At 39.6% G+C, this 25,628-nt stretch overlaps 1 protein-coding gene and 1 long non-coding RNA gene across 3 annotated transcripts; both read left to right on the plus strand.

Moving 5' to 3' along the window:
* Positions 1 to 3,974: 3,974 nt before the first annotated feature.
* On the plus strand, positions 3,975 to 11,907 carry LOC138332720 (uncharacterized). Its single transcript, XR_011209846.1, has 3 exons — positions 3,975 to 4,037; positions 7,310 to 7,500; positions 11,558 to 11,907. It is a non-coding gene; the product is annotated as an uncharacterized lncRNA (long non-coding RNA).
* A 1,268-nt stretch (positions 11,908 to 13,175) lies between these two features.
* LOC138332721 (uncharacterized) lies at positions 13,176 to 24,886 on the plus strand. 2 transcript variants are annotated; one of them, XM_069280708.1, is made up of 3 exons: positions 13,176 to 14,039; positions 23,500 to 23,592; positions 24,458 to 24,886. In XM_069280708.1, the coding sequence occupies exons 1-3, from the start codon at positions 13,959 to 13,961 to the stop codon at positions 24,617 to 24,619; spliced, it is 336 nt and encodes a 111-aa protein (XP_069136809.1). In that variant the 5' UTR covers positions 13,176 to 13,958; the 3' UTR covers positions 24,620 to 24,886. The 2 variants fall into 2 exon arrangements, 1 of the variants encoding a protein (XP_069136809.1); XR_011209847.1 differs by lacking the exon at positions 13,176 to 14,039 and adding an exon at positions 14,527 to 15,022.
* Positions 24,887 to 25,628: the final 742 nt, after the last annotated feature.

The following is a 25,628-nucleotide window of genomic DNA, read 5'->3' on the forward strand; positions in this document are numbered from 1 at the left end:
ATGTACGGAAGTACCAGAGTCTATGTACGGGATTACCAGAGTCTATGTACGGGAGTACCAGAGTCTATGTACGGGAGTACAAGAGTCTATGTACGGGAGTCTATTACGGGAGTAACAGAGTCTATGTACAGGGGAGTAACAGAGTCTATGTACGGGAGTCTATGTACGGGAGTCTATGTACGGGAGTCTATTACGGGGGAGTCTATGTACGGGGAGTCCTATGTACGGGAGTATATTACGGGGAGTCTATGTACGGAGTACCAGAGTCTAAGTACAGGAGTACCAGAGTCTATGTACGGGAGTACCAGAGTCTATGTACAGGAGTAACAGAGTCTATGTAAAGGAGTAACAGAGTCTATGTACAGGAAGTACCAGAGTCTATGTTACAGAGTTAAACAGAGTCTATGTAACGGGAGTACCAGAGTCTATGTACGGGAGTCTATTACGAGAGTCTATGTACGGGAGTACCAGAGTATATGTACAGGAGTAACAGAGTCTAAGTACAGGAGTAACAGAGTCTATGTACGGGAGTACCAGAGTCTATGTACAGGAGTACCAGAGTCTATGTACAGGAGTAACAGAGTCTATGTACGGGAGTACCAGAGTCTATGTACAGGAGTACCAGAGTCTAAGTACAGTAGTACAGAGTCTATGTACGGAGTACCAGAGTCTATGTACAGGAGTACCAGAGTCTATGTACAGGAGTAACAGAGTCTATGTACAGGAGTAACAGAGTCTATGTACGGGAGTACCAGAGTCTATGTACAGGAGTACCAGAGTCTATGTAAAGGAGTTACAGAGTCTATGTACGGGAGTAACAGAGTCTATGTACAGGAAGTAACAGAGTCTATGTACGGAGTACCAGAGTCTATGTACAGGAGTAACAGAGTCTATGTACAGGAGTAACAGAGTCTATGTACAGGAGTAACAGAGTCTATGTACAGGAGTAACAGAGTCTATGTACAGGAGTAACAGAGTCTATGTACAGGAGTAACAGTGTCTATGTACAGGAGTAACAGAGTCTATGTACAGGAGTAACCAGAGTCTATGTACAGGAGTAACCTATGTACAGAGTAACAGAGTATATGTACAGGAGTAACAGAGTCTATGTACGGAGTACCAGAGTCTATGTACGAGGAGTACCAGAGTCTAAGTACAACGGAGTAACAGAGTCTATGTACCAGAGTCTATGTACGGGAGTACCAGAGTCTATGTACGGGAGTACCAGAGTCTATGTTACAGGAGTAACAGAGTCTATGTAACGGGAGTACCAGAGAGTACAGGAGTTAACAGAGTCTATGTACGGGAGTACCAGAGTCTATGTACGGGAGTACCATATCTATGTAAGGGAGTCTATATCGAGAGTCTATGTACGGGAGTACCGGACTCTAAGTACAGGATTATATGTACGGGAGTACCAAAGTCTATGTACGGGAGTGGGAGTCTATGTACGGGAGTAGTACCGGAGTCTATGTACGGGAGTACGAGATCTAGAGTCTATGTACGAGAGTACCGGAGTCTATGCACAGGGCCATGTATAGTTTCTATATGAAAAATAGCCAGAAATATAACATTTTATATGTATTTCTGGCTATTTTTTCATATAGAAACTATACATGGCCCCGTGGTCTATGTACAGAAGTACTGGCGTCTATGGTAGCTACACGAGGCTGTATATGGATTAATCAACATGAATTGCTCCTTGAAACATATTACACCTAACATAAACACAACCCTTTTAACTTAATATATACTGAAGCCGTTCTCGGTGTTTATATCTTGAAATGTTGACTAAACTTTAGCTGTCAGTTAGCGGCATGGTAAACTTATTGCAAGATTCGATCAGATATCATATTAACCTTCCTATTGGATCAAGTGGAACTTTCCGTTGCAATCAATAATCAATCAATTATTTCATCCCTTAAAGATTATAATTATTATTTACATTACAAAAGTGATCAAAGTTCTGTATAAAAGGTTGTACAATTTGTCCTATCATCCTCGATAATCCAGGGCTCCCGATCACTTGCGATCTCTACACGTGTACCCTTCTGTCTATATACAAATACAAGTTTTTAAACGACTTTTTCAATTTTATTTCACAGAATATAGGACGTATATGAGATAAATCTTTGACAGAATCGTGCATTTATGTAAAAAAGTTATCCCTCAAATACAAGACTGTTACCAGTGGCGTAGGAAGATGAAACGTAATGGGGGGCAAAGGTCTTCAATATTTTGTAACTAACCCTCCCTCCCCCCCTCGCCGCACCTACAGGAGGAGATTAATTCAACTCCCAACCATACCAAAAAAAAATATGCTTTATGTCCATTTTTCATATATCATTAAATTTAATCCTTGTACACATTTATAGACAGTGGGGTCGCTAAAAGGAAATTAACGAATACGCAAATTGGCCAAATTAGCGTGTGAGCGCCGAAGGCGCGGGATTTTGGTGTTTTAGGGGTCTGAGGGTGACCCCCGGGAAAAAAATATAATTTAAAATGGCTGAGATGAGTTTTACAATGTATTTTGATGATTTTGTGAGGGCCCGAAAGCGCGAGATTTTGGTGTTGGGGGGGGGGGGGGGGGAGGGGCGGGGTCTCCCCCGGAAAAAAAATATTACGATTTAGAATAGCTTAAATGAGTTTTGATGAATTTGCGAGCGCCCGAAAAGCGCGGATCTTTGTGTTTGGGGGTCCGGGGGCTCCCCCAGAAAAAAAAAAACGATTTAGAATGGCTTAGGTGAGTTTTTACGATGCATTTTGATGAATTTGTGAGCTCCCAAAGGCGCGATAATTTGGTGTAAGGGGGTCCGGGGGTCTCCCCGGTAAAAAAAATACGATTCAGAATGGCTGAGATGAGTTTTACGATGTATTTTAATGATTATAAAGCGTTCTTAACATGGTATTTTTCGATTTAAAGCTACCTGCATTTAGATATGATAATTGTGTCGTCATAATATTATGCTACCCTACTCGATCTGAATACACCGGCTTCACACCATCGGCATATTGTTGTGTAACATCAAAAATAAGACATAAACAGATTGATCTTTTAAGAGACATTTTTTTAAAAATAGTACATAGACACTGTAGTGTACCCGATCTGGAGTGGACACTTCAAGATGGCGGCTGGTTCAGAACGAAAAAGGTAGGTGTCGATTACAAAGTGAGGTTTCTGCAGAAATATGGAGCCGATATTTCCATAGCACGGCTAGATTTTGAGAGAATTTGACAAGGAACACGCACATCTATGGAAAGCCATAGCTGCCTTATATTATAAATGTCCATTATATGATACGATTTCATCATTATATGATACAAAATCATTATTATATGATACGATTTTTCATTATATAATAGGATATTGTCATTATATGATATGACTCTTCATTATATGATACGATATCGGCATTATATGATATGACCTTGTCATTATATGATACGATATCATCATTATGTGTTACGATATAGTCATGATATGATATGACTTATCATTATATGATACGAATTTATCATTATATGATTCAAGTTCATCATTATATGATGCGATATTGGCATTATATGATACGAGTTTTAATTATATGATGGGATATTGACATTATATGATAGGATACTGTCATTATATGATGCGAATTCACTATTATATGATACGATATTGTCATTATATGATACGGATTCACTATTATATGATACGATATTGTCATTGTATGATACGAATTCACCATTATATGATACGAATTCACCATTATATGATCACCATTATATGATGTGATAACATTATATGAGGCGAATTTAGTGTTATATGATACGATATCATCATTATATGACGGGATTTCGTCATTCTGATAAACTGACATTATATGACGGGATTTCATCATTATATGATACCATTTCACCATTATATGCTAGCAAAATATGCTAATGAGAAGCGTTCACGTGACCAGGGCCGGAACAATTTTTCCGGATAAATTCACCTGTGCACATGCATCAGCGTCCGGAGACAGAGGCGGCTCACCTGACAACTGAAGTTGGTAAGTTTTCTCGTCATTTATTGATTACAAGGAACATACTTCATAACATAACATTAAAAATCCAGTTTATGTTTAACCAACTGAGGGAGTATACGCGTCTTTTTAGGCTTTGAAATCAAGCCGCCGGTAGCTTTCTGAATCCAAAATGGCAGCGCCCAGATACAAGAAAAGTGTGAATATGAAGGCCCACATGGTTTTTGGCGGTAAATTTATTTGAATAGATATACAGTTGTTCATGCAGCATCGGACCTCCTCGAGGAGCGGATCATTTCATCGAATAAAAGTTGATTAAACCTCAGAATAATCCTCAAAATTTTAAATGATAAGATTGTTAAAATGATTGTATTAAATTCCCTATGAAAATCACACTCGCGATCGTAGGCCTATCCCACAGAGCGAGTGTTACATCCCGGTAAATCTGGACCATAGTAGAGGGACATTTAAAACATGTTTTGATTAGGTTAGACGGTCCCTTTCGGTTTCCTCTCAAGGATTTCGTTCATTTTTTGATATTTTGATTAGGTAGAGCGCCTTCGGGTATTTTCGGCCTTCTGCTTTTTCGGCCCCTTTTTTGACCAAATAATCGGGCGTCAATAAAAGATGTTAACATTCTAAACAAACCATATTTTATTTTTGTCCTAATACTCAATAGGATATTAATTATAAGAAGCTTTATAAACCAAATCAAAGATGAAATTCTTGTATAAGCATTTTTGTATGAAAACAAAGCAAAATGATAAACAAATCTGATATTTGCTTTTGAAAACTTTCCATTATGTAATCACAGTGTACGAACGGAAGTGTATAGTATTTTTAGCTCATATGGTAGCTGAAAATTGTTATACCTTACATGTATTTGACCCCAATAAGCACCCTCGTCCCTATAAGCGACTTTTTCCCATTTTGAGGCCTCAATTTTACTTTTTCAAATTAAATGCACACTGAAAATATGAAAACCTAGCTCGAGAAACTCTGGCCCTTACACCCTCATTCAAGGTCACAGGGGTCAATTAAACGACTTCTTCTTGATAACCAAAAGGCCTATATTAGGCCTGTTATATGCTGGGATGAAGGGCTACAAAGTTTGTTCAAATGAATGACCTTGACCTTCATTCAATGCCACAGGGGTCATATAGCCTAAAATCTCTAAACTACTTCTTTTTGATAACCAAGAGGCAAAGCGGCCTCTAATTTTCTTGGGCATGATATACATTTTTCTTCACTCTCCTATTTTTTAAGTATGAACCATGTATGATTACCAGATAGCAGGTGAATGATTCGGACCCATTTGTCCCTTGTTTTGTATTACACTGTATAAACATTATTTGGATTACTCTTATCTGTAGAAATGGTATGCTCAATATGTTTATTGCACTTCTTTGCAAATACAAGAAAAACAAGCGCATTCAATGGAAAAAACCTAAATTGATCCAAACCTGAATTATAAGTCTTCTATTTTTGTCATCATTTCATGAAATTTAATGTAAAAGGTACCGTTATGTAAAACTTAAGTATATAACAATCCATTTAAAGTTAGTTTAATCTGCCACATTATTCAAAAATAATTTTATGACAAAAGCATTACCTGTTACAGGAGGGACATGCTCCAAATGATTCAGTAAACAAGAGGCCCAGAGGGCCTGTATCGCTCACCTGGTTTGTTATGCCAAGTAATGATCTGAATATAAGTTCATTGTTTTCTTTTCTGAAGGAATTTTAATATTAGCCTCTCTAAAATCCCCTATTGGGCCCCAACCCTCCTGCCCCCATTTATACAAGTTCTGTTCCCCTTCCCCCCAAGGATGTTTTGGCAAAATTTGGGCAAATTCTAGGACAAGTGGCAATTTATAGATACCTCTATTTCCCCAATTGGGCCCCGCCCCCTGCCCCCGGACCAAGCCAAACTTTTATACAAGTTCTTTCCCCTTATGGCCAAAGTTACATTCCATTCAAACTTATGACTATAGCGATTTAAAAGATTTACCTCTAATTCCCCTATATGTTGGGCCCCGCCCCTCCTGTCCCCCAGGGGTCAGAGCCAAAATTTATACAAGTTCTGATCCCCTTCCCCAAAGGATGTTTGTGGCCAAATTTGGTTACATTCCATTCAGGAACTCTATGACTAGTAGCGATTTAAAGAATTTACCTCTATTTCCCTTATGGGGCCCCGCCCCTCCTGCCCCCCGCCGACCAGAGCCAAAATTTATACAAGTTCTGTTCCCCTCCCCCAAGGATGTTTGTGGCCAAATTTGGGTTACAATCCATGTAGAAATCTATGACAAGTAGCGATTTAAATGATTTACCTCTATTTCCCCTATTGGGCCCCGACTCCCTCCTACCCCGGGGGACCAGAGCCAAAATTTATACAAATTCTGTTCCCCATCCCCCAAGGATGTTTGTGGCCAAGTTTGGTTACATTCCATTCAAAACTCTATGACTAGTAGCGATTTAAAGAATTTACCTCTATTTCCCCTATTGGGCCCCGCCCCTCCTGCCCCCGGGGGACCAGAGCCAAACTTTATACAATTTCTGTTCCCCTTCCCCCAAGGATGTTTGTGGCCAAATTTGGTTACATTCCATTCAAAACTCTATGACTAGTAGCGATTAAAGAATTTACCTCTAATTAACCTATTGGGCCCCGCCCCTCCTGCCCCCTGGGGGTCAGAGCCAAAATTTATACAAGTTCTGTTCCCCTTCCCCCAAGGATGTTTGTGGCCAAATTTGGTTACAATCCATGCAGAACTCTACGACTAGTAGCGATTTAAAGGAAATGTTGACGGACGGACGGACGACGGACGACGGTCGACTGACGCCGCGCCATGACATAAGCTCACCGGCCCTTCGGGCCAGGTGAGCTAAAAACTGTTGCCATGGTAACCAAATGCAATATTTTTTTTACAAATGTTCTAATTTGACATATTGATCTTTGGTACAATGTAACTGCCAAATAAATAATATCCAAAATATATGCCATATTTTCATATTCATTTTTCAAGATTTTTAAAACTGAAAGTGAGAGAATTCCGTAGAATGTCTCATATACATTGTATACACATATGTATGCGGATGTTTGTAAGGAGTTCCTCTAATGATATACTCTTATACAAATCACTGTATTTGCAAATAACATCTTTCAATTATCTGCAAACATCTGCTGTAGGAACTGATTCCAAAATTATCACTTTGATTTGGAACAATATCATTAAGCATTTGCATACATTCTTCACTAAAATTTGGTTGAATAGTTTCAAATATTGGCCGATTTCTTTCAGCTTGGGGAAGCCGAACAGCTGCATCTTCATGATTCTGCAACTCTTCTTCGAAAATGACTGGATCTAGACCAGATGTACCAAGAATTTGTTCAGACATCCATAAAGCTACAGGGTGAATCTGGTGGTCCTCATTCTGTGATTAGACCAAGCTTCATTAAAAAAAAAGACAGCTTCTTATTTATTTCTTCAAGGTACACATAGTTAAGAGCAAACAGATGTACATCACTTAAAGGATCCAAAATGCCTTGATCCTCCATAAAGTAGAAAAGATTGTAGAAAAAACAAAGAACACCTTCAAATACATCACGCCGCAACCTCTCAATCCGCTGGTTATGAGTGCTTGCACCAGTTATTATCCCATTTTGACCCTTCTTTTGAAGCATATATTCTGCAATGGAGATATTTTCTAAACCCTTGTCAGTTCTTACACGATCTGGTATACCATACCTTTCAACAGCTGACAAAATGCACTGGAAGACAGTATTTGATGTGTTATTTTCTGTGCACTGTAGAAACATTATCATTCGACTGAATCCGTCAATCCCGCCCACGACTATGAATCTCCATCGAAGAAGTTTGTGATTTGTATCAATGTGCCACAAAGAGTTAGGTCGTTGCACAATGTAAGTGCGTCTGTGAAGTCGCCTTCGCCTTCTTTGTTCAACACCTAGTTTATCAATTCGATGAATACAGTCACGTAAGCGCTCTCTTTGAATTTTAATTCCCTTCTGGGCTAACATTTGTTTCAACATATTTTCCCCTGATAATGGATATTCATTTAACAGTGAATTTAATTCAATATCTAGATCTGCATCATTTATTTCCGAGTAGTTGACTTTTTTTAGCCCAAAGTAAGCATGCGGCGAAAAATTGTTCTTTCAGACATAGTCAATAATTTTGCAATGTCGCACACTCTAAATCCAATGTCAATTAGATTTACTAACAACTCGTTTGGAAGGTTGTACATAGGAGCACCTCCAATATGTGTAGTGCAATTTCTCACCGGTTTGTCACCTCCATATTTCAAGCAGTCAATGCGTAGTTTCATTATGTTGGATCTGTTCTTGACTCCTAATTGTTCCATATCAAATAGGGATAAATGCTGAACTATGTCAGGAGTTATCTTTTCTCTCTCAAAGCTTTCTGCAATTGCTTCACCTAGTCCTGTTCTACAAATTATTTCCTTCATCTCATCTGCCATGTCTGTTAGTTGTGTTTTGCCTGAAAAATAATTGTTCAAGATATTAAGTTATCACTGACTCACATGAAGTTGAGCACTTTATTTTTGTCTCGCCTTTGATAATAGTTAAGGAGGGCGAAACTGGGATGTTGCTTTTCCGCAAATGGCAGTGGTAACAGCGTCAACATTAAAGTTAATTACATTTGATTGAACTGAAACTTGGCATTATTTAATATTAGTCTTTGCATCAAGCACAAGGTATGGACAAAAACTGAGAAAAGTATCGTAACCAGTTCCGGTATAATTTGGGCGTTCAAGCCTACTTTTGACAAAGCTAGTTACATTCAATTGAAAAGAAACTTGGTCAAGTTAATCTGCATTAGTAAGAACACATGGACAAAGATTGAGAAAAATATTTAAATCGGTTCTGGTATATAAGGTGCTAAAATTTGACTTTTTTTGGATTTTGAGGACAAGTGTTATCAAATTCCAATTATACTGAAACTTGGTCAAGATACAAATTTCCATTCATTAGAACACCATAGACTACAACTCTTTCATATGTACATATGTAGGATAGAGCTATTCCACCCGAGGGTACAGAAATTTGGGTCAGAACCGAGGCTGTACCCGAGGGTGGAATAGTTCTATCCTACATAATTTACATATGTAAGAGTTATTTTCTCACATTGCTTGTCGAATATTTGCACGAAAGGTGAGGCAGCCATTCTGTGACAAATTCTTAACTTCTTCACATTTTGACAGTAAAGTGGCTCAATTTCATTTGTACATACATCAGAAACAATAATGTTTTACAGTGCATGAATTCTATGTCATTTCTTATGTTTATAAAGCATCAACTGCATCATACATGTTTGACCAATGCCTTTATGCCTAACTACTTTTCACAGCTTAATTTATCTAAACTAGCAGGTTTCAATTGATTACTGACGAAAAAATAACATGTCCAAATTTTGCCCTGTTATGGCACATATAACTTTAACATGGGATCAATCTTGTGAAGAAATATTTTCCCTGTTTTTCTTTTGTCAATTAGACTTTAACATTGCAAAGCAGGATAAACAATGTACTAGGCGAGTTGAATAATAATATCATATGTTATTCTTGCTATTAGCCACCAGGTTGGCAAAAATTAGGAGAGAGATTGGGTTTGCTCAAGATGGTGAGACCCCTACATCGTTTCTTTGTTCCATGTCCCTAAACGGTATAGAAATTCAGAAAAAATATGCAACTTCCAAGCCATGTTTATTGTTTTCAATAGAATGTGACTGGTACTCATTAAAATTAATGATTGTATACCACATGCATTTTCATTTCAAAAATGGAATCCGTCATGAACATGAAAATTGTAAAGTATCGAATAATTAAATCAAAACATGTTTTTAACTGTGGTCCAGACATGTTTTAACTGTGGTCCAGATTTAACCGGGATGTAGGCGTAAGCTTACACTCGGTCGTCTGTGCGATCCGATTTTCACAGGGAATTTAATACAATCACTCTAACAATCTTATCATTTAAAATTTTGAGGATTATTCTGAGGTTTAATCAACTTTTATTCACTGAAAGGAGGTCCGATGCTGCATGAACAAATCTATTCTAATAAATTTACCGCCAAAAACCATGTGCATATTCACACATTTCTTGTACCTTGGCGCTGTCATTTTGGATTCAAAAAGCTACCGGCAGCTTGATTTCAAAGCCTAAAAAGACGCGTATACAAAATGTACTCCCTCAGTTGGTTAAACAACATAAACTGGATTTCGAATGTTATGTTATGAAGTATGTTCCTTGTAATTAATAAATGACGAGAAAACTTACCAACTTCAGTTGTCAGGCGAGCCGCCTCTGTCTCCGGACGCTGATGCAGGTGCACAGATGAATTTATCCCGAAAAATTGCTCCGGTCCTGGTCACGTGAACGCTTCTCATTAGCATATTTTGCTAGCATACAATGGTGAAATGGTATCATATAATGATGAAATCCCGCCATATAATGTCAGTTTATCAGAATGACGAAATCCCGTCATATAATGATATCGTATCATATACATGTAGCACTAAATTCGTATCATATAATGATGATATCACATCATATAATGGTGAATTCGTATCATATAATGGTGAATTCGTATCATATAATGACAATATCGTGTCATATAATAGTGAATTCGTGAATTCGTATCATATAATGACAATACCGTATCATATAATGGTGAATTCGCATCATGTTATGACAGTATCCTATCATATAATGTCAATATCCCATCATATAATTAAAACTTGTATCATATAAAACCAATATCGAATCATATAATGATGAACTTGTATCATATAATGATAAGCCATATCATATAATGACAATATCGTAACATATAATGATGATATCGTATCATATTATGACAATGTCATATCATATAATGCCGATATCGTATCATATAATGAAGAGTCATATCATATAATGACAATATCCTATCATATAATGAAAAATCGTATCATATAATAATGATTTTGTATCATATAATGATGAAATCGTATCATATGATGGACATTTATGATATAAGGCAGCTATGGTTTTCCATACACATCCATTCCTCCGGATCCATCATTACGTTTTATGGTTGTATCACTGCTCAGAAGTGGGCGTAAGTTGCGATTTTAAAATCGAAGCGTAGCAATCATTGTAAACATGCGATTTTCGGACGTTTTGATGCTTATAATTTATACCGAATGATTCATCACGTATGTCACAAAATGGCGTTTCTACTTAATTCTGCCAAAGCACAACTTATTTGGTCAACTAATTAATTAGTTATCGATGTTTAAAGAATTTCGCATTGACATGGAGTGGACCCTGAAAATTTACGATCTTTTAATCACGGAGTGGACTCGAAATTTTGGGTACGGAGTATACTTTTTAGATACGGAGTGGACAATTGTAAATGATAATAATTACATCCATTCATGTGCACGGTATGATATTCATATGAGTTGCATTAAATTACTTTCGTTTAACAATTATTGTATTAATTAATAATTGATGTTTGTAGGGACCATGAGTTCGATGCAGTAGAAAGGGCAAGAGGTGCGAAGTAACGAAGAAAAGGAAACGTGAGCAAGCCAGATGAACCTTCACGAAAGCCGCTTTTTAGTTAGGGAATTTAACCGAGCCCACGACACCAAAATCCTTTCACATGTTAGATGTGGATTCAATCTTTAAGACTGTGAATGAGAGTATTTAGGTCCAAATCGCAAAGACAGCGATACTTTTTTGTGAAAAACAATAATCAGTGTTGATCGATGCTATGAAAGAATAAAACAATTTCACTTGTAAAACAACTTGGTTTCTTTATCAAGTAAATCAACATACATGAACATGAATGATTATGATTTTTGCACAACAGCACCTAACCGAAAAAAAACTTATCAGAGAACTTTCTCTTCTTGAGTCATTAAAAACTCTGTTAAATATTTCGTAAAACTATGAAGTAATAAAATGTTTCAAAGCCATGCTAAAGTATATCATTATGATTCACTATTAATGGTGATGACATTATGAACAATGATTATAATACAAAATGATATTATGTGAGAATAAACACCAAAAGTCGGCGAGAGCTCCACTGTAAAAAACTGAATTTATTTCTGACTCCTGGTTACGTAAATTCTGAAAATCAAATAAAAACAAAAAATATCTTTTAAGCACAGACAGTCATCAAAGTGAACTTGCGTCAAAAATAGAAATAAAACACTAGCTATACTTCAATAATAAAAACATCTGTTCTGCAAATGTTCCAACCAAATACATGTATGTAGACATGGGTTAGGATGTTCTCACGCAACGTGTCTTAAAAGTCCAGGGGCGCACCTGTACTGCTTGTTGTAGTATCGACATGGATATTTCACAAAGTGATGGACACGGCGCCTCTGCTATCGGCCCTAGTAAAATGTTTGTCACAGTTCGGACACTTTAATGCTTCCTGTCAGTGGCTCTCCATGTGCCTCTTGAGATTACAATTGCCCAGTCCACTCCGTATCCAAATGTGTCCACTATGTATCCAAAAAGTATACTCCGTACCCAAAATTTCGAGTCCACTCCGTGATTAAAAGATCGTAAATTTTCAGGGTCCACTCCATGTCAATGCGAAATTGTTTAAACATCGATAACTAATTAATTAGTTGACCAAATAAGTTGTGCTTTGGCAGAATTAAGTAGAAACGCCATTTTGTGACATACGTGATGAATCATTCGGTATAAATTATAAGCATCAAAACGTCCGAAAATCGCATGTTTACAATGATTGCTAGCTTCGATTTTAAAATCGCAACTTACGCCCACTTCTGAGCAGTGATACAACCATAAAACGTAATGATGGATCCAGAGGAATGGATGTGCGTGTTCCTTGTCAAATTCTCTCAAAATCTAGCCGTGCTATGGAAAAATCGGCTCCTTATTTCTGCAGAAACATCACTTTGTATCCGACACCTACCTTTTTCGTTCTGAACCGGCCGCCATCTTGAAGTGTCCACTCCAGATCGGGTACACCACAGTGAAAAAGACATGTTTGCCCCCTCCCCCCCCCTGCCCTCCCCCCCCGTGGACTATCCCGCATATACGTGTATGGGAGTGTCCCCAACCTGTCTATGTTTCTCTATACCATGTACATTATAAAGATATATAGGTAATTCTTGAGAAAAATAAATTAAACTGAATCAAATCGCTATTAATTACAAGATACATGAAACTTTATTTAGTGTTGCATACACATGTATATGTACAATCACAGGCGTTTGGCTCTATATATATAGACTTTTTTTCTCTATCACAGACACATGCATAATTCATTGAATAAACCTAGCTCAAGTCGTATTAATTAAAAAATAAGCAAAATAATAGAAATCAGAAAGTAACTTATGTGGACTCCACGAGCCCTATATATTTGGATAAATCCTAGTGCCCTCCATCCTCGATCGATTCTCCAGGAGTTACCAGCTTTCATTGACGTGAATACATATTAAAACGACTGTGATAGTATCCCCTGGAATGTCGAGGATGTGTGTCCTATTTTATCTATAATAATAATAATAATAGACTTTATTTAGAGTCGATAACACTCAGAGAGTCAGAGACTCACAGAACAGTGATTATTGGGATACATGTAGGGGGTGTATTTGAATTTGGAGAGTTTTATATTTTTAGAAACACTTTCTGGTAGATCTAGATTTGGATACGTTCTACAAGTAATATAAATGTGAGTAGGGTACACGCGTGAAGTTGTGGAATGATAACTGTTCACAGTCGATATGTGCCCTTGCACGATTAGACTGGTCACATGACAGAAACGAAGACTATTATTGGTTCACATTTCGAATTTCCATTCAAATCTCTGCCCATTTCTCCGAGATACTCTCAACCATACACACGCATTTTGCATCGATCCAAGAATCATCATGATGGAGTCTTTCACCGCTCTCTTCATCGCCATGGAACTGATGTTCCATAGCATCGGCAATGCTATCGTCCGTGGCAAGGTATGTAATCTAAGTTTTTGTTCCTAGTCTTAAAATTATTGTCTGAATAAGAAAATCATGGGATTAGCCACAAGTTCTTACAACTTTCAAAGCTTTCTCCAATCAACATGTTAATTAATATTTACAAGTTAGACACATAGTTATACATAGTAAAAATGATTGTCCTTAAACTATTTGTTAAAAGACGTTCTTTAACGATAAGTGGCCATTTTAGGGGTCTAAATCTAGATCCATTCTAAGTTCAAAGTTGTCTTGTTGCTCTCAGCATAAACACACGTACAATGATTTTTTTAAACAAGAAAGATTTTTTCCTGAGGTTGATAAAAATATCTTTCTGGGTTTAAAATCCCAGAATTTACTCTTAGACTTTGCTCCAGTCGAAACAATACTGTAGTAAACGAGGCCATTGATAGACGATTTAATCAGATGAATTGGGAGCATGTTTGGATGAAGGGCTACATGTACATCAAGTTATCAATGAATAACCTTAACATTCCATGAAGGTCACAAGAGTAAAACAGAAAGAAAAAAAAACATCTTTTAGTAATTTTCCTGTCTGTAGCCTAGTACCTCTTTAGACGCCACATCTCCCGAAAACAATGTTGAAAAATAAATACACACGGTGGATTTAATTTAGATATACATACGTTACTATGCGTAGTAAACGAATCCATTCATAAATCAAACTTTTCTTAGATCTGACTTTAAGGGGAATAACTCGCACAGGATTTTTGTCTCAAGGGCAGTGGCAGATAAATCTGTAATATGCAAATTAAGCAAAACATGTTTACCTAAAATGGAACAGGAACTGCTGTATCTAGTGTCTCACAGTCTGCCATGAAGCTGACAGGAACTGCTGTATCTAGTGTCTCACAGTCTGCCATGAAGCTGAAGAACTTCAACCAAGACTTTTGATTTGAAGTTAATCTATTCATTATTGCTACATTTCCCTTAGTGAGCCTATAAAGTCACCATGTACACATGTAGGTATATATGTCTGTGACAAACTTTTGTACCAATTACAATCTCAGGGACCTGGCACGAAAATTTTTAACCAATAGTATACATATATATATATTATAGTATCAAGGGTATGATCTCGGCGGACGAGAAAAACGGACCTATTTTTTTAAAAACCGTGATTATTTCAATAAATGGGTTCTATACAACATTGACAGATATCTTACCTTAAAGAGAAATAATTTATATTTCCATTGAGTGCTTGATGAACAAAATTGGCCAGGTATTGACGAAGTTATGGCTTGATGAATCGGGAAATCTACGAAAAATATTTTTTATTTTTTTTTATTTTTCATTTTCCAAAAAAAATGGGGCACTCCAGGCCTTGCATGGGCACAGAGAAATCCGAATCTTTGAGTTCATTTCCTTGAGTTTAGGCTAGAAAATTATTTTATCATATACTGCTGTAGTTTAAAGTACGTCCTTTATTTCTAAATTATGTCTTCTAGCTACATGAAATAGAAACTAAAATAAAAAAGCAGAGCTGATCGCTCTTCCCACGCCATGCCTGATTCATATTATTATGCATCATATTAATTTAATTACATTAATTCTTATTTTAGTTTCTGTGATCTTGCTTTCATCTTTGAAAATAAAACAATCAATACAAAAGCATTCTAAAGTTGGAAGGAGATAAATTCTATGTATTTATGTTGTTGGCATGATATGAAGTCAAAGTAAAAAATATAAACAATGAATGTGATGTCAATAATTAGAAAAGAATATAGGTTATCAGATTATCTATGACGCATGTAATTTTAAGTCAACCACATCGATCGTTTTCGTCATTTGCGTTTATAGAATCGAACAAATCTTTAAACGTCCATTCACTCTGGCATTCTGTTACAGTAACTGGAATAACAACATTTCTGTCAAAAGTTCTCACAGTCGCAACGTAAATACCCGTCATATTTTCATTAATTTTTAGCTCACCTGGCCCAAAGGGCCGGTGAGCTTATGTCATGGTGTGGCGTCTGTCGTCAGTTCGTCCGTCCGTAAACATTTCCTTTAAATCGCTACTAGTCATAGAGTTCTGCATGGATTGTAACCAAATTTGGCCACAAAAAACCTTGGGGGAAGGGAAACAGAACTTGTTTAAATTTTGGCTCTGACCCCCTGGGGGCAGGAGGTGGGGCCAAAGAGAGGAAATAGAGGTAAATCCTATAAATCGCTACTTGTCCTAGAGTTCTACATGGATTGTAACCAAATTTGGCCACAAACATCCATGGGAGAAGGGGAACAAAACATGTATAAATTTTGGCTCTGGCAGGAGGGGTGGGGCCCAGTAGAGGAGATAGAGGTAAATCCTATAAATCGCTACTTGTCCTAGAGTTCTGCATGGATTATGACCAAATTTGGCCACAAACATCCCTGGGGGAAGGGGAACAGAACTTGTATAGATTTTGGCTCTGACCCCCAGGGGCAGGAGGGACAGGGCCTAATAGGGGAATTTGAGGTAAATCCTATAAATCACTACTTGTCATAGAGTTCTGTATAGATTGTAACCAAATTTGGCCACAAACATCCTTGGGGTAAGGGGAACAGAACTTGTATAAATTTTGGCTCTGACCCCCTGGGGGCAGGAGGTGGGGCCAAAGAGAGGAAATAGAGGTAAATCCTATAAATTGCTACTTGTCCTAGAGTTCTACATGGATTGTAACCAAATTTGGCCACAAGCATCCATGGGAGAAGGGGAACAGAACATGTATAAATTTTGGCTCTGACCCCCCGAGGGCAGGAGGGGCAGGGCCCAATAGAGGAGATAGAGTTAAATCCTATAAATCGCTACTTGTCCTAGAGTTCTGCATGGATTATGACCAAATTTGGCCACAAACATCCCTGGGGGAAGGGGAACAGAACTTGTATAAATTTTGGCTCTGACCCCCAGGGGCAGGAGGGACAGGGCCTAATAGGGGAATTTGAGGTAAATCCTATAAATCACTACTTGTCATAGAGTTCTGTATAGATTGTAACCAAATTTGGCCACAAACATCCTTGGGGTAAGGGGAAAAGAACTTATATAAATTTTGACTGTGAGCCCCCGGGGGCAGGAGGGGCAGGGCCCAATAGGGAAAATATAGGAAAATCTTATAAATCGCTACTTGTCCTAGAGTTCTGCATGGATTGTGACCAAATTTGGCCACAAACATCCTTTCTAGAAGGGGATCAGAGCTTGTATAAATTTTGGCTCTGACCCCCCGGGGCAGGAAGAACGGGGCCCAATAGGAGAAATAAAGGTAAATCCTATAAATCGCTACTTGTCCTAGAGTTCTGCATGGATTGTAACCAAATTTGGCCACAAAAATCCTTGGGGGAAGGGGAACAGAACTTGTATAAATTTTGGCTCTGACCCCCTGGGGGCAGGAGGTGGGGCCAAAGAGAGGAAATAGAGGTAAATCCTATAAATCGCTACTTGTCCTAGAGTTCTACATGGATTGTGACCAAATTTGGCCACAAACATCCATGGGAGAAGGGGAACAGAACATGTATAAATTTTGGCTCTGACCCCCGAGGGCAGGAGGGGCGGGGCCCAATAGAGGAGATAGAGTTAAATCCTATAAATCGCTACTTGTCCTAGAGTTCTGCATGGATTATGACCAAATTTGGCCGCAAACATCCCTGAGGGAAGGGGAACAGAACTTGTATAAATTTTGGCTCTGACTCCCAGGGGCAGGAGAGACAGGGCCTAATAGGGGAATTTGAGGTAAATCCTATAAATCACTACTTGTCATAGAGTTCTGTATAGATTGTAACCAAATTTGGCCACAAACATCCTTGGGGTAAGGGGAAAAGAACTTATATAAATTTTGACTGTGAGCCCCCGGGGGCAGGAGGGGCAGGGCCCAATAAGGAAAATATAGGAAAATCTTATAAATCGCTACTTGTCCTAGAGTTCTGCATGGATTGTGACCAAATTTGGCCACAAACATCCATGGGAGAAGGGGAACAAAACATGTATAAATTTTGGCTTGGCTCTGGGGGCAGGAGGGGTGGGGCCCAGTAGAGGAGATAGAGGTAAATCCTATAAATCGCTACTTGTCCTAGAGTTCTACATGGATTGTGACCAAATTTGGCCACAAACATCCCTGGGGGGAAGGGGAACAGAACTTGTATAGATTTTGGCTCTGACCCCCAGGGGCAGGAGGGACAGGGCCTAATAGGGGAATTTGAGGTAAATCCTATAAATCACTACTTGTCATAGAGTTCTGTATAGATTGTAACCAAATTTGGCCACAAACATCCTTGGGGTAAGGGGAACAGAACTTGTATAAATTTTGGCTCTGACCCCCTGGGGGCAGGAGGTGGGGCCAAAGAGAGGAAATAGAGGTAAATCCTATAAATCGCTACTTGTCCTAGAGTTCTACATGGATTGTAACCAAATTTGGCCACAAACATCCATGGGAGAAGGGGAACAGAACATGTATAAATTTTGGCTCTGACCCCCCGAGGGCAGGAGGGGCAGGGCCCAATAGAGGAGATAGAGTTAAATCCTATAAATCGCTACTTGTCCTAGAGTTCTGCATGGATTATGACCAAATTTGGCCACAAACATCCCTGGGGGAAGGGGAACAGAACTTGTATAAATTTTGGCTCTGACCCCCAGGGGCAGGAGGGACAGGGCCTAATAGGGGAATTTGAGGTAAATCCTATAAATCACTACTTGTCATAGAGTTCTGTATAGATTGTAACCAAATTTGGCCACAAACATCCTTGGGGTAAGGGGAAAAGAACTTATATAAATTTTGACTGTGAGCCCCCGGGGGCAGGAGGGGCAGGGCCCAATAGGGAAAATATAGGAAAATCTTATAAATCGCTACTTGTCCTAGAGTTCTGCATGGATTGTGACCAAATTTGGCCACAAACATCCTTTCTAGAAGGGGATCAGAGCTTGTATAAATTTTGGCTCTGACCCCCCGGGGCAGGAAGAACGGGGCCCAATAGGAGAAATAAAGGTAAATCCTATAAATCGCTACTTGTCCTAGAGTTCTGCATGGATTGTAACCAAATTTGGCCACAAAAATCCTTGGGGGAAGGGGAACAGAACTTGTATAAATTTTGGCTCTGACCCCCTGGGGGCAGGAGGTGGGGCCAAAGAGAGGAAATAGAGGTAAATCCTATAAATCGCTACTTGTCCTAGAGTTCTACATGGATTGTGACCAAATTTGGCCACAAACATCCATGGGAGAAGGGGAACAGAACATGTATAAATTTTGGCTCTGACCCCCCGAGGGCAGGAGGGGCAGGGCCCAATAGAGGAGATAGAGTTAAATCCTATAAATCGCTACTTGTCCTAGAGTTCTGCATGGATTATGACCAAATTTGGCCGCAAACATCCCTGAGGGAAGGGGAACAGAACTTGTATAAATTTTGGCTCTGACTCCCAGGGGCAGGAGAGACAGGGCCTAATAGGGGAATTTGAGGTAAATCCTATAAATCACTACTTGTCATAGAGTTCTGTATAGATTGTAACCAAATTTGGCCACAAACATCCTTGGGGTAAGGGGAAAAGAACTTATATAAATTTTGACTGTGAGCCCCCGGGGGCAGGAGGGGCAGGGCCCAATAAGGAAAATATAGGAAAATCTTATAAATCGCTACTTGTCCTAGAGTTCTGCATGGATTGTGACCAAATTTGGCCACAAACATCCATGGGAGAAGGGGAACAAAACATGTATAAATTTTGGCTCTGGCAGGAGGGGTGGGGCCCAGTAGAGGAGATAGAGGTAAATCCTATAAATCGCTACTTGTCCTAGAGTTCTGCATGGATTATGACCAAATTTGGCCACAAACATCCCTGGGGGAAGGGGAACAGAACTTGTATAGATTTTGGCTCTGACCCCCAGGGGCAGGAGGGACAGGGCCTAATAGGGGAATTTGAGGTAAATCCTATAAATCACTACTTGTCATAGAGTTCTGCATGGATTGTAACCAAATTTGGCCACAAACATCCTTGGGGGAAGGGGAACAGAACTTGTATAAATTTTGGCTCTGACCCCCTGGGGGCAGGAGGTGGGGCCAAAGAGAGGAAATAGAGGTAAATCCTATAAATCGCTACTTGTCCTAGAGTTCTACATGGATTGTAGCCAAATTTGGCCACAAACATCCATGGGAGAAGGGGAACAGAACATGTATAAATTTTGGCTCTGACCCCCGAGGGCAGGAGGGGCAGGGCCCAATAGAGGAGATAGAGTTAAATTCTATAAATCGCTACTTGTCCTAGAGTTCTGCATGGATTATGACCAAATTTGGCCGCAAACATCCCTGAGGGAAGGGGAACAGAACTTGTATAAATTTTGGCTCTGACTCCCAGGGGCAGGAGAGACAGGGCCTAATAGGGGAATTTGAGGTAAATCCTATAAATCACTACTTGTCATAGAGTTCTGTATAGATTGTAACCAAATTTGGCCACAAACATCCTTGGGGTAAGGGGAAAAGAACTTATATAAATTTTGACTGTGAGCCCCCGGGGGCAGGAGGGGCAGGGCCCAATAAGGAAAATATAGGAAAATCTTATAAATCGCTACTTGTCCTAGAGTTCTGCATGGATTGTGACCAAATTTGGCCACAAACAACCTTGGGGGAAGGGAAACAGAACTTGTTTAAATTTTGGCTCTGACCCCCTGGGGGCAGGAGGCAGGAGGGAACGGCCCAATAGGGGAAATAAAGGTAAATCCTATAAATCGCTACTTGTCCTAGAGTTCTGCATGGATTGTAACCAAATTTGGCCACAAACATCCTTGGGGGAAGGGGAACAGAACTTGTATAAATTTTGACTCTAAGCCTCCGGGGGCAGGAGGGGCAGGGCCCAATAGGGGAAATAAAGGAAAATCTTATAAATCACTACTTGTCCTAGAGTTCTGCATGGATTGTGACCAAATTTGGCCACAAACATCCTTTCTAGAAGGGGATCAGAACTTGTATAAATTTTGGCTCTGACCCCCGGGGCAGGAGGGTAGGGGCCCAAAGGGGAAATAGAGGTAAATCCTATAAATCGCTACTTGTCCTAGAGTTCTGCAATTATTATGACCAAATTTGGACACAAACATCATTGGTGGAAGTGGAACACAACTTGTATAAATTTTGGCTCTGACCCCCAGGGGGCAGGAGGGGCGGGGCCCAATAGGGGAAATAGAGGTAAATCCTATAAATCGCTACTTGTCCTAGAGTTCTGCATGGATTGTAACCAAATTTGGCCACAAACATCCTTGGATGAAGGGGAACAGAATTTTTATAAATTTTGGCTGTGACCCCCCCGGGGCAGGAGGGGCAGGGCCCAATAGGGGAAATAAAGGTAAATCTTTTAAATCACTACTTGTCCTAGAGTTCTGCATGGATTATGACCAAATTTGGCCACAAACATCCTTGGTAGAAGGAAATCAGAACTTGTATAAATTTTGGCTCTGACCTCCTGGGGGCAGGAGGGGCGGGGCCCAATAGGGGAAATAGAGGTAAATCCTATAAATCGCTACTTGTCCTAGAGTTCTGCATGGATTGTAACCAAATTTGGCCACAAACATCCTTGGGGGAAGGGGAACAGAACTTGTATAAATTTTGGCTCTGACCCCCTGGGGGCAGGAGGGGTGGGGCCCAATAGCTGAATTAGAGGTAAATATTCAAATTCCTTCAGAAATGAAACGATGAACCTGTATCCAGAACATTATTTGGCATTACATACCAGGTGAGCGATACAGGCCTTCTGGACCTCTTGTTTCAAATCATCTTCACGCTGAGAGATTACACCCACCCAAAAAAAAACCTCCCATATGGTTACATATCTCTATTCTTTTTTTTAGCTCACCTGGCCCGAAGGGCCGGTGAGCTTATGTCATGGCGCGGCGTCCGTCGTCCGGCGTCCGTCGGCGTCCGTCGGCGTCCGTCTGTCCATCAACATTTCCTTTAAATCGCTACTAGTCATAGAGTTCTGCATGGATTGTAACCAAATTTGGCCACAAACATCCTTGGGGGACGGGGAACAGAACTTGTATAAATTTTGGCTCTGACCCCCCAGGGGCAGGAGGGGCGGGGCCCAATGGGGATATAGAGGTAAATCCTTTAAATCGCTACTAGTCATAGAGTTCTACATGGATTGTAACCAAATTTGGCCACAAACATCCTTGGAGGAAGGGGAACAGAACTTGTATAAAGTTTTGCTCTGGTCCCTCGGGGGCAGGAGGGGCGGGGCCCAATAGGGGAAATAGAGGTAAATCCTTTAAATCGCTACTAGTCATAGAGTTCTGAATGGAATGTAACCAAATTTGGCCACAAACATCCTTGGGGGAAGGGGAACAGAACTTGTATAAATTTTGGCTCTGGTCCCTCGGGGGCAGGAGGGGCGGGGCCCAAAAGGGGAAATAGAGGTAAATCCTTTAAATCGCTACTAGTCATAGAGTTCTACATGGATTGTAACCAAATTTGGCCACAAACATCCTTGGAGGAAGGGGAACAGAACTTGTATAAAGTTTTGCTCTGGTCCCTCGGGGGCAGGAGGGGCGGGGCCCAATAGGGGAAATAGAGGTAAATTCTATAAATCGCTACTTGTCCTCGAGTTCTACATGGATTGTAACCAAATTTGGTCACAAACATCCTTGGGGAAAGGGGAACAGAACTTGTATAAATTTTGGCTCTGACCCCCCAGGGGCAGGAGGGGCGGGGCCCAATAGGGGAAATAGAGGTAAATCATTTAAATCGCTACTAGTCATAGAGTTCTGAATGGAATGTAACCAAATTTGGCCACAAACATCCTTGGGGGAAGAGGAACAGAACTTGTATAAATTTTGGCTCTGGTCCCTCAGGGGCAGGATGGGCGGGGCCCAATAGGGGAAATAGAGGTAAATTCTATAAATCGCTACTTGTCCTAGAGTTCTGCATGGATTGTAACCAAATTTGGCCACAAACATCCTTGGGGGGAAGGGGAACAGAACTTGTATAAAGTTTGGCTCTGATACCCCAGGGGCAGGAGGGGTGGGGCCCAATAGGGGATTTAGAGGTTAATATTAAAATTCCTTCAGAAAAGAAACAATGAACCTGTATTCAGAACATTACTTGGCATTGCAAACCAGGTGAGCGATACAGGCCCTCTGGGCCTCTTGTTTCCTTATGATATTCTAAAAGCTGAATCATGTGACTTACTCATGTCATCTCGTGTAATCTCTCAGCGTGAAGTTGGTTTGAAAACAATTTGATCATGGAAATGGAGGATTATACAACTCTTTCATCTGTGTATATGAATGATAGGGATATTTTACCTTCTGGTTCACATTTAAATATGATCCTAGGGTAGATTATCCCCAACTTCTCTCTTACACTTATGTAATTGATATCAATTAATCTTATCCATACGAACATATCTGATCAATCTGTTCAGCGTACTAAAAAATCTGCAGAATATTGTGTGTCTTTATTTGTTTACTGAAACTTCTGTCACTCTTGTTTCTTGTAGGCTGTGTCCTTCCGCGGCTTTAGCCTGGTGAGCCGAGTAGCAACATCGCTTGCTATTGCGGCTGGCCAGCGTCTGTCTCTGTCGGAGGCCGTGGTAAGATGTACTACATTTTAACTCTAAAGTGTAGAATATGTTATTTTCTACCGTGAAAATATTTTCTCTCAGCTGTAATATTGTAGCTTGAAAGACTTCTAGACATATAATGATATCATCTTTAAAGCGTATAGTCAGGCTGGGTACGTACATATACATATACCATATACAGTTTTCTGTGTATAATTGGAACTCCCAATTTCAGACCAATACAATTAAAATGCATATATCTTTATTACATGTATCACTCCATTTAATAAGGATCTGGCAACATCCCATTAGGGGTCACGTTCTCATAACCATTCGAATTGTCAAGTCAAATTGCTGCTTCCAGAATCTGGGAAGTGAATTTTCTCTATAGCTATCGATGTAACCGGATTTGTATTTTAATTACATTGATTTGACACCAATCTGATATTATTGTCAAGTAGGCAATCATTTGGATTCATGTTTAAAATGTAATACAATTTTCATGTTTGGAGAATTTATTTGACTTCGTGGTTTTCGAAAATGTCATAGTATTGATATGTACTGTAAAAGTAATGTCAATCAAGGTATGATATAGAAACCATACCCTTTCATATAGCATGTACTGTATGGATACATGAAGAATAGGGATATTCTGAACTCTGGATCACAAAATGTATGTATTGTTATACAATGGGCTATGCAAATAAATAAAAATTATTATATTAACATATTCAAGAATCTTAATAATCATATATATATTGGTGATATGAGTTAACCATGTGCACATAAACATATCAGATCATTGTTTTAGGCCAGATTCTCACTTCTATGTCTACCGATATTGTGCATTATGCGTCTTTGTTTGTTTACTGAAATGTAGCTTGTCTTCCTACAGGTTGTGTACTTCACCGCTTCGTTTGACTGCAGAGGGGAGGATAGCCCTAGCCTTGCAGATGTCGAGGAACCAGCTACACCACCCGCTCCGGCCCCTGCGTCTGTCCGAAGGTCTGGCCGTGTGAGGAGGGCACCAGCCTGGCACAAGGATTACATCATGTGATGTCAAAATCAAATGTATTGTAATATCCTTGTAAAGTCCATGGACTGATGTTGCTTGAGGATGTGGTAACCCCTCAATAATTGTCCCAACCCCAATCCCTCACCCAAAAATGTAGTCTCTTAATTAGACATGCAGTAATACGACTATGAGGTTGTTTAAGGTATACATTATATCTGAAAAGGTTTTGAGCGATTATCCAGAAACTTGACAGGCATACTCTTGGGAGTGTGCATAAAGGGTTTTTTTGAGATAGAAATTCCAAATCCCCCCCCCCCCCCCCCCCTCTCCCCCCCCCCTCCCCCCCCCCCAACCAGTATGTCTATGTTACCAGATTAGATCGGCCGCGATGGTGATATACGGAGGCCTCTAATTGGTCGATATTTATACGTCGCTGAAAAAAAAAAAGACAAAAAACTAGTACTTAAGGTTTTAAAGTTTATTTTGGTGTTATTTGAGGTACTCATACAGTGTGTATGCAATGGTTCCAATTACAATCAGTGCTTGTGTTCAATGTTATAATTTTGACTCAACTGAAGTGTACAGAAAGTAGTCTTATAGGTTGTTTTTTTTTTGTCCCACTGGCCCTAACAATAACTCACATTACCCTGCCCATATATCTCCCTAGCACAAACACAGCACACATTTATCTTTAACATTCTAACAACTATACTTTCTACATGTACACTCGCAGTTGACCTGTTCCAAAACATTGCAATAAAAATTATTTGATTTGATTAGTTTTATGTCTTTATTTAACAGCAAGGGGTCATTTATGTTACATGCCAAAGGGTCAGAAAGGGGAAGTGAAATGATAAATCGCCAGACCAGAGGTCAGTACATCGGCACAACTGCCCCCAAAAATTGGAATCGTCTCCTTAGTTAATGTTCATTGGACTATTCCTGGCACCAGTAAAAATTCGGAAAATGATGTAATACACATAAATGTTTTTTCAAGATGGAGGACTCTTCCACCCATGGCCACTGAAATTCAACATGCGTTAGGAGACAC

This window comes from Argopecten irradians, chromosome 10 (genome assembly GCF_041381155.1).
Source record: "Argopecten irradians isolate NY chromosome 10, Ai_NY, whole genome shotgun sequence".
Classification (NCBI taxonomy): domain Eukaryota; kingdom Metazoa; phylum Mollusca; class Bivalvia; order Pectinida; family Pectinidae; genus Argopecten; species Argopecten irradians.

What these genes read in the sequence shown, in the direction of transcription:
- LOC138332721 (XM_069280708.1), top strand. Translation starts at nt 13,959, where the DNA reads ATGATGGAGTCTTTCACCGCTCTCTTCATCGCCATGGAACTGATGTTC. An exon ending in ATGCTATCGTCCGTGGCAAG is followed by an intron (nt 14,040 to 23,499) that starts GTATGTAATCTA and finishes TGTTTCTTGTAG; the next exon opens with GCTGTGTCCTTCCGCGGCTT. An exon ending in TGTCTCTGTCGGAGGCCGTG is followed by an intron (nt 23,593 to 24,457) that starts GTAAGATGTACT and finishes GTCTTCCTACAG; the next exon opens with GTTGTGTACTTCACCGCTTC.